At 45.7% G+C, this 15837-nt stretch overlaps 1 protein-coding gene across 3 annotated transcripts in view; it reads left to right on the forward strand.

Moving 5' to 3' along the window:
• The window catches only part of LOC135901510 (uncharacterized), a 113982-nt gene that overhangs the window by 19902 nt on the left and 78243 nt on the right, over nt 1–15837 (forward strand). For all 3 annotated transcript variants that reach the window (XM_065431305.2, XM_065431307.2, XM_065431306.2), the window contains exons 5-10: nt 237–403; nt 3650–3750; nt 8131–8226; nt 10560–10666; nt 12384–12510; nt 15567–15624. In XM_065431305.2, the coding sequence (XP_065287377.2) occupies nt 237–403; nt 3650–3750; nt 8131–8226; nt 10560–10666; nt 12384–12510; nt 15567–15624 (656 nt within the window). The remainder of the gene's footprint in view (nt 1–236; nt 404–3649; nt 3751–8130; nt 8227–10559; nt 10667–12383; nt 12511–15566; nt 15625–15837) is intronic.

Consider the following 15837-nt stretch of genomic DNA (forward strand, 5'->3'; position numbering starts at 1 on the left):
CCTCCGTGGCTGCGCATGCATAATGTGGTTTTGGCTCCTGCCTGTGGCCGAATGTCCTTTTCTTCCACTTTCATTGTCCCTTTTTCCTTATTATTTCTACGCTTCAATTGCAAACGATTAATTTACCCTCTGCCTTTCGTGGCTTTATTGCCTGTTGTATTTGTGTGGTTGTCTGTCCAAGAAAAAGAACGCACAAGTCACACATGCGGGCCTTGTCGTTCCTCCCTGCAATGCAGGCACGAGATCTACATAGCGCCGTCCGGGGTGCAGAAGGAGCGCATAGCGGCGGAGGACCTCTTCGTGCAGGACATGGAGGAGCGGTTCCTGTCGGGACCTCCGCCGCACAAGAAGCTGCGCAAGAGCGAGTGCACACCCCTCTTCATGAATGCCTACACACTGCGCGGTGAGGATGGCGTATGGATGGTGTACATTGTTTGCGGAGGTGACAGAGCACGCTCCAGAGGTGCATATTCAAATGCATTTCCTAGAACTTAAGTCGAAGTACTCGTGCGCAGAGTTTTACACGGACGCTTCGAAGTCGCATGCCTGCTTGCGAGGTTGAGCTGAGAACGGTGAGGATTTGATGAGTGCCGCCTTCCCGCTCAAGCAAGGGGAAAGGGTGGGGGTGAAGAAGTGGAAGGCAGGTTGCTGGGCATCTCCTTTTCTAGCATCGCCGTGGTTGCGCATGGCTGAGCTCATATGCAGCCTTGCACACCTGTTCTACAGATAATCTGCCACGTGTGCAAAGATTACGTGTGCTAAGATGGCGTGACATCCTGTGCACTGTCTTCCCGTGCATTTAAAACTGGAGGTTGCTTAATCTTGAATTTCGAAGATGTGTTGAAGCGAGAGGCAAAAGAAGCATTCACTCCCAGCTGCTAGTGCTTTTCATGATAGTATCGTCCCACTGTTGGCAACACTGTGAGCTGTGGGGACGGAGTGGATACAAAAGTGTGGCTGGCTTTGCTTTGTCCGGCCGATGTGAAGACATCGTTGACATGGCATGAAACCCTGTCTTTTGTCGCCAGCTCTCAGATTGAACAAAATTATGGTTTCCCCTTTCTTATTCGGATTTTTTCGATCAAGCAATAATTCGGAAATTTTGCGGCCCCCTTCCATGGAAGAAAAAATTCATAGGTGACTTTACTTATTTGCATAAAAAAGTGAAATTACAATAGATTAGATAATTTTGATATTATGAAGCAAATCAATGATTTGATCGACTTCTTCATATAAAGGCTTAACTGTATTTACAGGCCGCCTAAGCATTGTAAAAGCTTTAACTGTTTCCTTAACTCGCCATAGAGCATCGATCACTATGGATTGATGGTTTTGAATGCCCCACCAAAAATAAAACTCCGTGCTTACGGACACCTCATGCCATCTAGCTAGTAAATAAAAAAACTACTGCACATTTTTTTTTTTTTTCGTTCTGGTAAAAAAGGCTTCCGTGAAAAAAAAAAAGAGCAGCGTAGGAAATAGTGACGTGTTTTCACAACATGGCGTCGAAAGCGTATCGCGCATCGCTGAAAAAAAGTCGTCTCAGAGTAATCCTGTTGCTTCTGATGCTGATATTCTTGATGTGAGCAGTAGTGAGGAGTTCATAGATAACATCTAATCATCTGATTTCGGCTCCAAAAGTGATGATTCGTGTATGCATTCCAGACCAACTAGTGTGGCAAGGTAAACGTAGTTTCGGATGTCGATGTTGTTTGTTGTACGGTGTGCGTGTTTTGTAAGCAGCGACACCTGTTTACATTTTTTTTTCTTAGGGTGTCAACTACTTATCGAGGAGGTATTTTACCAAACAAACCGTGCTGAGCGAACTTTTCACCGAAACGTGCACCTGACGAACACCTAGACGTGACGCACGGGAAGGACACGCAGAGGTTTATCGGTGCACTGGACATGTCCATGTTTTTCACGGCTGACATGATTGCCACTTTCTGTGCGCACACCAACAAGTACGCATAGATGAAGGTTTTTGAGCAACCAAACTATGCTTAGCCAGATGGCTCATGGCTAGAGGTCACGACTCCAGAGATGTTGCGTTTCATTGCACTGCTGATTTACAGGAGCATCGAGCAAGTGCTTTGGCTCCATTTGTAGTGGAATACCGGATCAATATAAGGTGGTCTATTCCCAGCGAAGATCATGAGCACAAAGCGTTTCTTCTCCCTACTTGCTTTCTTGCATGTCTCGGACCCCGAAGATGAGAGGGCTGCTTCAGCTGGAAAACTGTGGAAGGAGTGGGTTCTAGCTCAACAGATCAACGAGGTATCGGCACAACTTTTTTCAGCCATGGGAAGCCGTTCCATTTGATGAAAGGATGGTGAAATCTAGGGAATGCTTAGTAATAAGGCAATGTATTCATGACAAGGTGACAATGTGGCGGGTTAAAAATTGTGAGTTTTAGCCGTGTTGGAAACTGGGTACACTTTGCAGTTCTTTGTTTACACGGGCAAGTGCCAAACAATTCTGTTACTGTTCAGCAAACTTCATCTGCAGCCTCTCCTCTTATCGACATGCTTTCAAATCGCCTCGAACAACTAGTTTGCGCTGTAGAGTGTCATCGCATCCTACCACGTTGCCACAGACACTGCAGCTGCAGCAGTCCCCGGCATGCATGAGAACAATGCTCCTAATCTAAGACACCACATCAATCATTGCCGTTTTGGATGATACACATGCTGATACCTACATCTTTGCACATAGTAGGAAGCCATCTTGTCATCCTTTAATGACAACGACCAGTCAGGGCCAAACTTAAGGTCGCTTCTTTCGTGTTGCGGACAGCGCATCAAACCAGCAGTGCATCAAAGGACACTGGTGCAGAAGAATACAAAACTGTGCAAGTTTATAAACATTCATTACGTGCTGGCAGCATTGCAGGGACAAGGACTGCAGAAAGAAGGAATGGGACATGCACTGAACATGTCCTGTTTCTTCTTTCTTCAGTCCTTCTTCCAGTACTGCTGCCAATGAACTGATGCAGAAGTTGGCACCATTCTGGCTCAAAGTTGTCACCAAATGACCCTGCCAAACCTCCTGCCTTCAAGCTATCGACGGTAGCAGGATCCCTGTGTACAAATTGCAGTTGCTCATGCTGACCCTCAGCCTGCCCCATTTGTTCCGTTGGGTTTTCCTCACCGTGGACATCTACTGTCCTCTCATTGTTGCTGACTTCAAGAACCACTGTGGCCTGCTCATCTACGTGGAAAAAGGGCAACTGCTAGGTGCCTCAACTTTTTTTTTCTGTTCACAGCGTCATTTCCTGCGACTCTCGTAGAGTCATCCCAACCATGACAGTTGTGGATGCATCTTTCACTTTGATCCTTCCTGAGTTGCCGAACCTCATGCAACCATCCGACTGGAAAAAAACACTTCAGCATGATGTGTGCCATCGCATCATAAACACAGGTCCGGTCTGTTGATTTTCACTCGGTCATGACAGCTTGCTCCCGAGAAACTCAAAGTTGTCGGGAGTTTTGTTTTGTTCTTGTTTTGCTCTCTCGTTTTTTTTTTTTGTCATTCTGTTTCTGCTCTGAAGCCAACTATAGGTGGCAGGTCTTCATCCTGCAGTAAATGTAAAAATCGGCTGACAATAATTATGATGGTTGACAGGATGATTATGATGTTTGTTTTACAGGTGCAGGGGCAGTGATTCACACTCACTCCAAGGCGGCTGTGCTGGCTACCCTGCTGTACCCAGGCCCTGAGTTTCGGATCACCCACCAGGAGATGATCAAGGTCTGCATATCAATAGTCGACAGTGCTAGCTGTTGCAGTAGAACCTCGCTGTTTCATTACTGGCTCAGTCTTAGTCTATGCACTGACAGAAGAATAATGCTGAAAATGCAATTTTTTTTTTTCGAAAGTATAGTTATCGGATAATACAGTGGAACCCCGGTTATATGTCCCTCGGTTTTGCGACGACCCGGGTTTTACAATGGATTAGAGCAGTCCCGGCGAAGTCCCCATAGAAGCAACGCACTAGAAACACCGGCTATACAATTTTATGCCTGACCCCGCATTATACAACGACCCTTGCAAAGCGCGGAATGTAATGGCAGACAAAATTTAGCGCCGTTTCTTCCCCGCAATCGCTTCCTCCCTAATCCTCCGTAATCCTCCGTAATCCTGGCAACCAGTGTTTAGCAAAGGTTTTAAGTTGTGTGGAGCAACGCAACGCACGATGTCCCGAAAGTGGACATTTCTGTCGCTCGGCGATAAGTTGAATGTTATCGAGGAAGCGGAAAAGCATCGTGGAGCCACGAAAGCCAGCATTGCCCTGGACCCTAAGATACCCGAATCTTCACTTAAAGTGATCCTGGCAAACAAAGCAATGATATTGCAGAATGCCAACGATTTCGGGCTCAAGCAGAAAGCCGCAAAAGAAGGACAGCATGAGAAGTTATAAAAACTTCTCGTCGAGTGGCTGCATCAAGCTCAGAGCTCTGCAATCAACAGTGACGCCGCCATTTTAAAAGAAAAGGCGGACCTTGTGGCATTGCGTCTGGGCATCGACGACTTTCAGGCATCGAACGGGTGGCTGGATCTCTTTAAAAAATGAAACAGGATTATGTACAGCCGCTCCTGCAGAGAAGGCACTTCCATGTACGTTTCGACGGTGAACGAGCTGCCGGAGATGATTACTGCATACAAGCCCTGCGATGTTTTCAATGCCGATGAGAGCGGTATTTTTACCATATGCAGCCCAAGCAAACCCTTGCGTTTAAGGGTGACAGCTGTCGTGGTCGCAAGTGAAGGAAAGAGCGTGTGACGGCACTATTCTCTGCTAACGAGGACAGTTCCGAGAGGCTGCCTGTGCTTGTTGTTAGAAAGTTTGCAAAGCCACGGTGCTTTAAGAACTTGAAGATGCTGCCGCGCAGCTACAACTTCAATAAGAAGCCATGAATGACGTCTTTGCTCTTACGGACCTTTTTTAATGTTCGCGCCGGCTGGCGGGAATCGGGGCAGTGGAGTGCCGTGAAGGTTCGTTTGAATGAAGCATGATTGGTACCTGTACTGCATCATTAATTCTTATCGCATTTACTTTATTGGTAATTTGGGCTTCCAAGCCCTGCGGAGTATGTTAGTAGTTTACATTGAAGTATCTCGTAAATCCGTCGCACGAAATAAGTAGTATTTTTATAGGCATAATTTATGTTCGGATTTTACAACGCCTGCATTTTGCGAAGTTTTTTCGAGGTCCCAAGAAAGTCGTATAATCAGAGTTCCACTATATTTCTTCTCGCATTGAATTTTGTTATTGCATTCCTGCATCATAAATCTCCTGGTTTATCTGATTGTGGGAGAATGCATTGTAAATGTTACGATTGGAACATACTGCAGCCTACATCTTAGGTCTTCTCGGGTGATAGACTTTTTCACACTTTTGTGAGCTTCCACTGCATCGTAGTGCTTCAGTGTGGGTGTGTAATGGAGGGAGAGAAAACTCCTGAGTACATGATGAACCATGTCACAGCTCCAAGTCTCTTGCTCTCAGTGTCAAGGATGTCGCAACCGTTGCGCCATGAATCTTTCCTCTGACTTGGAGCAATTGTGCAGTTTATCTAGCGCCACCATCAAGAGCTATTTCCAGGTGCACTGTAGTTACCTTCCATTTCTATCAGGAATGATTTTTTTTACACCTCTGTTTCTATGGTGATATATTCTTTTTTTTCGTCCTTTGTACAGAGGAATCTTGTCGATAGGATTCTACATATATATTTTTTGGGGTAATAGGCCTTTTTTATTTATTTTCCCGGCCACCGTCTCATAGAAGCAGTGCACATTCATACGGTTATTGTGATTGAGTTTTCACCGTGAATATTATATGACTGCAAAAGGGGGCTTTTACTTGTATTTCTAAAAATCAAAACTTTATGTTCGAGTATACTTGCTTAAATAACATTCCAACGACCCGCAAACGTGTTAAGCCCCAGCCACGCTAGAGAAAAAACGCACGTGGTGCGCCCGTGGCGGTAAAATGCAGCTGTAGCAGTGCAACCACACCGACTAGCAGTGCACCAACATTTGGTGCGATCGCAATACAATGTCCACAAATGTTTAGTTATTTTAACCCTACGCCGTTTTATGAACGCTACCGCAGTCGCGGTTATGCAAAGAAAACTTAAACGGCAAACGAAGCTCAAACGACACAGTTAATCAGCGAGGGCAGGCACGTGACACAAATTTAGCAGTCAACAAAGTTTGACAAAGTTTCTTCATTACTCCTACGGAACAATATGGCCACGTGCATACGAGCTATAGCCTAAGTGGCGTAAATTTGTCAACCGTTGCAGGATGCTGATACCTAAGCTTGATCTTATTACATTCATTATAGCATGCATCCGAACCCATGCAGATAGGCAGTAGCCTATCTGCTGCTCAACTGAGTGAGGAAACGGTGGCTTCTTTTTTAACTTCCAGAAGAACTTTTTCACGGACATTGAAAAGAAGAAACTTCAGGGCAAACTGATCAGCTATACAGTCGAACCCGACTATATCGAACCCGTTTACATCGAATTATTCCTTATATCAAACAATTTATGGACACGGTATAGTTACAATGAGTATATATAGCAAAAATTATGCATACATCGAACAAAACTAATAGCGACTCCCGATATATCGAACGTCAAGCGGCGGAAAGTGCCCCCGGAAGTTGGCTTTCCCTCGCGGTGAAGGGAAAACCCGGCGGCGCGGCTCCATCCAACCGCTCCCCCTATGCGACCGCGCTACCTCGGAGCCGCCGACACCTCCCTACAAAAAATGATCCTGGCCCGCCCGCCTGCAGCGCTTGCCCAGACAGCCAATCAGAGGCTCTTGTGCCCTCGTCATGCAAGTTGGCGAAAGTGCGAGTTGTCTCGCTGCTTATCTGATTCATTGTGTGCGCCTTCTCCCGCAGTGTTGCCGTGATGAAGCGTCAGAATTCGCCTTTCGTCGTGAAGCTCGAAATCATAAACCGGGTCGAATGCGGTGACAAGTCGGATGTCTCTGCAACGTACAAGATTCCGAGGTGCACTCTCGGCACGATCTTGAAGGGGGAAATTAGGGCTAAAGCGGCCTAACTCGCGACCCGGTGCCCGTAGTGCCCGTGGCGCCCGACGCGTATGCACGGCCGTGTACGAGTGGTTCATCCAAAATAGCTTCAGCCGTACCGACTTCCGCGTGCTCGGTGATGACTGTAAATTCTGATTAATGCGACGAAGCCGTTGTCATTGTTGCCGAGGTTTGGAGCCAGCTGTCAGAATTTCCGGAAGCTGTTGACGAATCAACGGTGCGCGAGTTAGTGAGCGCAAATGATGGTGTCGCGACCACGGTAGAGCCCGGAAACGAAGACTACATTGCCGACATCGTGCCGAGCACAACTGAAAATGGGCACAACGAGGAAAGCAACGACCGTCTTTGGCCCACATCCTCCGAAGTGCGCTCGCACTAGTCCGGTGCTTCTGTGCGAAAGCGGAATGTTGCGGCCTCAGCTGCTCCGACTCCTTAGACAATGTGGGGAAGTGCGTGCCTCGCATGCAGCGAAATTGCCCAAGCAGAAGAAAATGCAGGACTGTTTCTTTGCGAAACGAAGCTAGTTTCATCAATAAAGTGATTTTATAAATGGTATGTGCATTTATGACATCCAATTATTTAGCAGGCTTATATCGAATTATGCTCTGTATCGAACTGATAGGCGTTTTTTTGCGAGTTCGATATAGCCGGGTTCGACTGTATAATGTCGCTGAATAAAAGGCATTTGCTGAGGTTGATATGGCGTCAATTGATACAGCTCCGCACAACAGTTTGTGTAGCAGTATCACTCGACGCTTCACGAACCTTTGCTGTTGAGTTTGTCACCAAGTATGCCAATTTTCATGTGTATCTGGAGCTTGCTTTGGATAATATGATTTTCGGATGATACGTCTTATTTACCGGTTCCCATGAATATTGTAGCAACGAGATTCCACTGTAATTTGCTTTTTATTTTATTGCCTATACATCCACGTTTTCATTTCTATGACTATGCAGGGTTTTTTTCTTGTCCTTTTGTTCTTTTTGATTCTTAGTGTAGGATGTTGTGCATACTGTTATTTCCTTCCTGCCAGCTCGTCTGTGTGTGTGTCTTCACTGCAGGGCATCAAGAAGGGCCAATCTGGCATAAGCTACCGCTACGACGAAGAACTGGTGGTGCCCATCATCGAGAACACACCTTTTGAGCGGGACCTCAAGGTGGGCACTTCTGACTCAGCCGTTGCCTATGCAGTTTGCCAGCTCATTGCTAGCCGAAGGGTTAGGTGCATCTTCAACCGTGGATGGCACAGCCGTTGACCTGATTACTAATGTGGAACTGGCTGCAAAAGCCACTACCTCACTTTTGGGATCTGTCTTTACTAGCTTGAGTAGACCTAATCATAGCCATCAACCAATACCAATACGGACTGTACACCAAGCTTACCTACAATATTTGCAAAGAGTTTTCTTGCGGTGAGTCCGTTCTGCACATACCTGCCACGAGAGGGGTGACGGTCTAACAGTACTTGAAGGGAAAAAAAATTGTGCAGATTGCATAGAAGATTATCGTGGAAGTGCAGTGGCCTACTATTCATTTTAGTGCCGATAGTTCAGACGTGCTCCATTATTCAGGCAGTTTCTCAGGACCAGCGCTTGCCTAGTAGACTCGGTGTATCATGACAAGTGAAGTTAGGAACACTTTGCAGTGTGCCATTTGGTAATTTGGACTCCGCCTGCACAACCAGCTAGGTGCTAATTTGCCTACAAAGTTGAGCAGGAATAGCAATATTTTGGTTTCGATACCTCGCTGGCATGGTCATCAGCCATGTCACCCTTTCAGTCTCGAAACCAGAACTAGTTCTACCATGCGAATATTTGAATTTCCAAATAGTATTTTCCAATGTGCTATTTGACATTTGCTATGAAAAAAATATATATATATATATATATATATATATATATATTTGGCTTTGGAAGTGTGCTGATTGGTTCCCTAAGTTCAGCTTTGCTGCAATAAAATCGTGTTATGGGGTGAAGCTAATCAGCTGTGCAGTGAAGCATACTAAGAGCGGAAAGGGCCACTGTAACATGGCCAAGTATGTGATCCTGGGGAGCGATCAGAGATCATTGTTCGGCGCGTTCGTTTGGTTATCAGAGCACGCTATTGGCCTTGGCCACGGCAGTGTAGTCGGCCCCGGGGCGCGGCCATGTTTTTGATGATGTCAACATGACGACATGCTCCTGCCAATCTTGCAACTGAGCACATTGTCTGCTAAGAGCAGAACACGACGAGAAGTGTGAAGTTCGAGCGGTCATGCACTTGTTACGAGACCAGCTTTGCATTGCACGTCTGGTGGATTGGATTCAAATGGAGGCTCCATCTGCGGAATGGAATGTTCAGATCCAATGAAAAGTCAAATTCAAGCAAATGGCACTTGCAATTTAAGCTGCGGTTGTTGCGTTGGCGTTGCTTGAGAAGGAAGCAGAGCGGGCGGAGGTGCAAAATGCATTTGAAGAGATGACGGAAAGTAAATTCCGGCATTGCTTTTGTTTCTCGAAACAAGCAGTGTGTTGGTTGTGTGGCGAACTCGAGCCTATCACCAGGTGCCAGTGAGCCAGTGGAACGTTGGCTGACTGGAAGGTGTTGTGCACACTGAGGTTTTTTGCTACAAGAAGCTCCCACTCGTTCCACAGCGTGCCCTTGTCAGCTTTCATTAAAGTCTGCCCCATTGGGTACGACAGCATCACAAGAGTTGGGTGTTCCGCGACCTTAACCCATTCCCGCCAGTAAGCTAACAGGCTGGTTGCCTCCAGACCAGTACGGCACATCTGCGGCCGTCAGTCTAGCCCATGCGCGTAATGTGTGGACTTGACATTCGTGACCTCGCCTGAGGTTCGTAATCTCGGGCAAGATAACTGGTAAGCAGTGAACTTCTCGTGACTGTTTCTGAGTGTCGCCATGCAGGTGAGCAGTGTGTTTTCCTGATAACCCTGCCTTGGCTGTTAGGGGTAGTCATCACCGCTTTGCCGAGTGGCGGTGACCGCTCAGTAGAAGTTACAGCTTACAGTTTGGTGACGACTTTGTGCAGATCCATTTGCAGCAGCCATACAGCAGCCACCTTGACAACAAAAGGAAGAATATGGAGGACAACTTGAATGGGGCCATGTTTCAAAATAGTGTAGGCAAACCATGCCCCCAAAACCAGCAGCATTGTGCAGCATTCGAAACTTCAATCTAGATTGGTTCAGTAGAGAAGATGGCAGTGTCACAGGGATGTTTGAGTCCGAACAATCGGTTGGTGGCTGTAAATGAATTTGTCTTTGGCTTGTCTTGGCTGCGAGTTGTGTCGAGGTAATGTTGACTTGCTCAGCGAGGCTGAAGCTGATGTTTGTACAGTACATCACCTCAAATTTATAATAATTCGATCCAGAGTGAATACCCAATAACGTAATGTTTGGTCGACTGTTTGAAAATATCGAAATATTCACCCAAGCCTAGATTTGCACGTGTCCCTTGCAAATGCAAGAAATGCTGCTGCGGTGCTTTGCAGGCAAGCATGCGGGTGGCCATAGAGCAGTACCCAGACACCTGTGCAGTGCTGGTGCGCAGGCACGGTGTCTACGTCTGGGGCGACTCCTGGCAGCGTGCCAAGACCATGTGAGTAGGGACGCACTTCAACGCCACCACTTTGCACACTTTCTCTCCTCCTTTTTAGTCGCCATGCAAGCCTACATCATCAGTGGGATGATCAAGGGATGCAGAAAAGGTTGATTTCTCTGAGGAATGCAAATAAAACCCCAGATCTGCACACACGTGCAAGGGCATTGACTGCAATGACAGTGGGCGGGTTATTGTGTGGCTATTGACGTTAAAGGCAGGCTAATAAAAAATGCAAAGTTACTTTAGACTGATGAGGTGCACTTTAAAAATTAGGTTTTCAATAATATGTCACTAGCAGTGCGACTCTTAGGAGAGAAAATGAAGGCCAACTTTTTGTTTTTTGTGCTTCACGTCAGTACCCCGACACCAGTATGTCAGCTTGACGTCATGGTTTTCAGAATACTTTGACTGTATTTCATCTATAATACAGATCACTTTAGCTGTGAACATAGAGAAGTGTACCTGTTTGTAGCGTTCTTACAGAACAAATGAGGTGAAATATTAGTACTTTTAATCAAAATTTAGAATATTTGGGCTTTCACTGTAGTATTTTTGAAACCTTATTGTAGGCAGGTCTGGTGTAGCAAGGTGTAAATATATTTCAAGGCATTCTGAACAAAAAAAAGATCTCTTGCGATATATTTCTTTTCCGAGTTTTTGCCTTTAATGCTTCAATAAATTGCAATAGACTTTGGTTTCTGTGTGTTGTTTCAAAGTGAAATTTATTTGCACTACACACTCAGTTGTCTTCCATCATAACTCTCAGACAGCAGTTTATTGCTGCCTGTGACCCACTACGTGTCCTCTGTACGTGTCCATTGTGCATTTGATATTGTTCATTTAATTTCTCAAACGACTCTGCAACAGTCGCATATGGGATGGCGGCCCGCACCTATAACAACCATCTCACTGGCTCGTCCTATAATGCATGTAACTTTCTGTACCACCAAAAACGCGTGACGCGACTTGTTGTCACTAGCTGAGCACGTATGGTAACCTATCTTCCAAATGAGCGCTTGTAATCTACGACTGAAAGCGGCACATTGTCATCGTTGAGCTGCACCAGTATGTGAGCATGGTATGCGAGAGGTGTGTCTGTCACCATCTTGTGATGGCAATGGTGATGATGCTGGCTATGGTGGCTCCGTAGATTGTTGCTGCTGTGAACCCCGCAAATGTGGTTTTAATTTGGTATTTGATTGCACTGCGCAGGTAATCTTCAGACCAATTTCATTGAAAAAGAAAAAAAAAGCTGTGCGATAGAATTAGGTAACTATACTCTAATCATTGATTGTGAGCTACTATTCTCACTAGAAAATTCTTCCTGTGATAGTCCGAAAACAGCCACTTTCGGCAGAGCATGGTGTTTGTTTGAAGTATTCATTTTCCCCTAAATGCACAAAGGCAGATGCTGCCACTAAAGGGATCGTGGTTGGTGTCACCATTGCGATTAATTGTGTGCTTGCTGACTAGTCAAGTTCTAAATATATGGTGAAGGTCAATCTTAAGATTGAAATAACAAAAACTTAAGGCCCGTAGAAACGTATGGGTGTCGGCCGCAACCTTTGATCTGGACCAAATTAGCCGGAGTTGAATTTAGAGAAACTGCGTTCAGAAAAATCCGGTTAAATGCAGGCTTGCCCGTAATGCGGCCATCCGAACAAGTAACATTGTCGCTTGTGTCGTGATCGGCGTTCGAATGGTGGCGTTGCAGGTGCGAATGCTACGACTACCTCTTCGACATAGCCGTGCAGATGAAGAGGCTCGGGATGGACCCGACGCTGCCCCCACCGCCGCAGCAGAGCGCTGCGGCGGCCACAACACTCGCCGAAGCAGTGCAGGTCAGTCAGTCATCAGTTTGGCTTTTCATCCACTTTCTGTCGGGCAACGGTCCCTCGAGCGTGAGTGCATATGCTGTTGCATGTAGACTAACGCCATAGCAATTATGCAGGCATTCTAGCCGGAAATGCACCGTTAGTGCCGTGTGGTGGATATTTGTGCCTGAACTGCGTGGTTTTCCCACGCTCGCCACAACAAGCGTTGTTTTTTGTCGAACATGACACGCTATGCACAAGCACTGGCGAAAGAAAGCACCAGCGGCACGGGTTTCACGAGACGTTGGCCACAGCCACGGTATGCGACATAAGTTTATGGTATGTAAGAAGGGCGCACAAATACCTAATAGTAGATTTCGAATTTAATCAACAAAAAGAAATTCAAATATCCTGTAGTAGAAAATGTAACACAAACCTTTATGCTTCCAAATTTTGGGGAAAAAACACAGTGCTGTGCATGCTCCGAAAGGTAATCGCGTTTCTTAACAAGAATCTTCGTGCAGTAAAACCTCATTAATTCGTAGTAGGCGGGGAATGTGGATCGGGTGCGCACTAAGCGATGTGCTAATTAATTGACAATGGCAGATGAGCGGCTATAGACTCGCCAGCGAAAAAAGGACACTGTCTTAGTTCTCCCTCAAACACACACGAAGACAAAGTTTTACTGTATCTGCTCGCATAATGATCGCACTCGCATAATGATGGCACCCCTAAATTTTGTCATCAAAATCTGATTTTTAAAAAGTTTCCCGTGTAATGATCGCACCCCGAAATTGTCGCAGCGATATGTAGTGTGCCAAGTCTAGCTAATATTGATCGCGCTTACCATCTGTCGAACGCTACGCGAACGACTCTTCAAGACAAACCAAGCGATCTGCATGCTACAAACGTTCTTAAGTAGATGCCCAATTTCATTACTTTCATCACTTTCCGCACTTCCATGACTAAAAAAAAGCTGCAACCAAACTTGCCTTTATTATGTGTAGGCTTTATAATGGCTGTGGTGAACAACAACAAAAAAGGTGCCTTTCGATTCTTCTCATCTGCACTCGTGGGCACGCAACAAATCGCGAGCGGCAATGATAGCAGCCACTTTTACACTGATATGTTAAAAGTGTACCCTATTCATACGCCGACGCTTGTAACACAGCTAAGATATTCACCCACCTTTAGTGGAAACGTGCCATATTAGGGTAGTAGTGAAGACAGATGCTGCAGTTTCCGCGGCATGCATGTGTGTCTATGTCAGTAGCAGCTAAGCGCGCCCATCTCTGTTTCTGTCCCCTGAAAGTGGACATGGCTACGTTATTGCCACAAACTTGCCGATATTAACGATATTATTCATTACTGATACGGAAGAAACTGTTTCAATGCATATAATATACTCGCAAGAAGAAAAAAAAATCATGTTTGGCTTGCTCCACCGGCCGTCATTTTTGTTTTGGTGTCCTGTAGCAAACACGGGACGAACAATTTTTTTCTTTCTTTTCATGGGAAATTTAACCAGCGTAATGATCCCACCCCTGATATTGCGTCAATTTTTCTGACAAAATAAGTGCTATCATTATGCGAGTAAATACGGTAATTCAAAAGGATGGAAAGTTGGGCGAGTTGGCAAGGTGAAATGATCTTGGATTGTAGCGCGAAGTGAGCACGGACACAGAAAAGAGCAGACAGGACGAGCGCTATACGGTAATTCCGGAGTTATTCTTGTGACAGTGCTCAAAGCTACAGAAAGAGGCTGTTAAGCGCTTACAAACATTCGGAACGAGAGGCCACCACACAGTGTTTCGCAAAAATGCCAGCCGTGAACATGAAACGGTTATCCTGTGCACTCACTTTCACTGGCATTGTGGTTTGTCGGCTTTCTGATGTGCGACTGCTGCAAATCGATCTGCCTTGATTCGGTAATCGTAACTTTAGTTCCCAACACCCGGCGACGCAGCTTCAATTAGGTCTGACTGGCTAGACAGTGTGGTCAATGGTGGGATTGTGACGAAAATTTGCCACTGGCCGATGTGATAATGGCCCGCAAACTGTTGCAGAAAGCTTGTCGGTAATGTGTTCTTTCGGGTGGTTCATTAGTGATCGGTTGCGAGATCATGCGTACTGGTTAGAGCCGTTGAAGCACATTTTGATCTGCCGTTGACCAGCCAGCAACTACCCCGTGCCAAGTTAGTGTGTGTGCTCGCATGTGGGTAGAAAGCTCTGGTCTGCACGAATCTACGTGTGTGTTAACACTCAACTTGCATATTCGATGCGATCAGCAGGCTTTCCGGTAGCTAATTGGCTCAATCTTTACGCATGCACTGCTTTTGTTCTTCGTGCTGTTTGTGTAGCAATAACCATTTCTATCGGTCCAGCCGACCTGGTCAAACCTTATACCAAAAAGATTGCGCGCAGCATTCTCACACCATGTATGAGGCACCGATGATAGCCGGGTCATTAACCTAAGGTACTGACATTAAAAAAATCAAATATTTGAGAAATTTAATATTAGATGTTCGATTCGTGAATCGAATTATTCACTTTCTCCATTCAATTCGAAATGAAATATTTTAGTATTTGCATACCCCTAGTATTTAACCATCACTGCAGAGAAGATGAAAACATCAATATGACTCTTGTCTCATTGCGTGTTGAGGCTTGAAACCGCTTGCAAGGTGCACTTCGGCATTTCCATATATCACAGTACCCACTCTCCTCGTACCATTAACTGATAGAGCTTGCCAATAGGCATCCCAGCAGCACATCTCAGCATGTCTGCCGGGAAGTTATTGGTTGACTTTGAAAATCATCCTCCGATGGTGTCTGACGATTTTTGTTTCATTTTTTTTTAGCTATCCACATTTTGCGTGTACCTATGTTCTGCCTTTGCTGTAACCTGGGAACAATGTCACGCTTGTAAAGATACCAGTGTAACATTTTATCGCAAGCACTACATGTCAGCAATGTTCGTCCATCTGCATTCTGCATACCTTAGGCACATCTAAGGTAACAGCTAGACAGCTGTCACGCACAATGAACAAGCAAATGATTGTACCTGATTGTTCTGCCCACAGGTGGCAACAACAGCTGAAGCTGAAGCAGCACCTGTGGACCCACCTGCTACACTTACCAGTGAGTACATGGGCCAGTTATCTTTTGGTTAAGCTTGTTTGATTGGAATTGTCGGAAACAGCCCATGCACTGGCCTGTTTAATGTAGTTGGAACTGTCTGATCAAGATGGCAAATTGGTCCCTTTGTAAGAATTTCCGAGACCTCTGCCATATTCTGTCATTCGGCATAGCTGTTGAACCTCTGACCAGGATAACCCACCTTACTAGAAGTGT

The sequence above is a fragment of the Dermacentor albipictus genome, chromosome 8 (genome assembly GCF_038994185.2).
Source record: "Dermacentor albipictus isolate Rhodes 1998 colony chromosome 8, USDA_Dalb.pri_finalv2, whole genome shotgun sequence".
Classification (NCBI taxonomy): Eukaryota; Metazoa; Arthropoda; class Arachnida; order Ixodida; family Ixodidae; genus Dermacentor; species Dermacentor albipictus.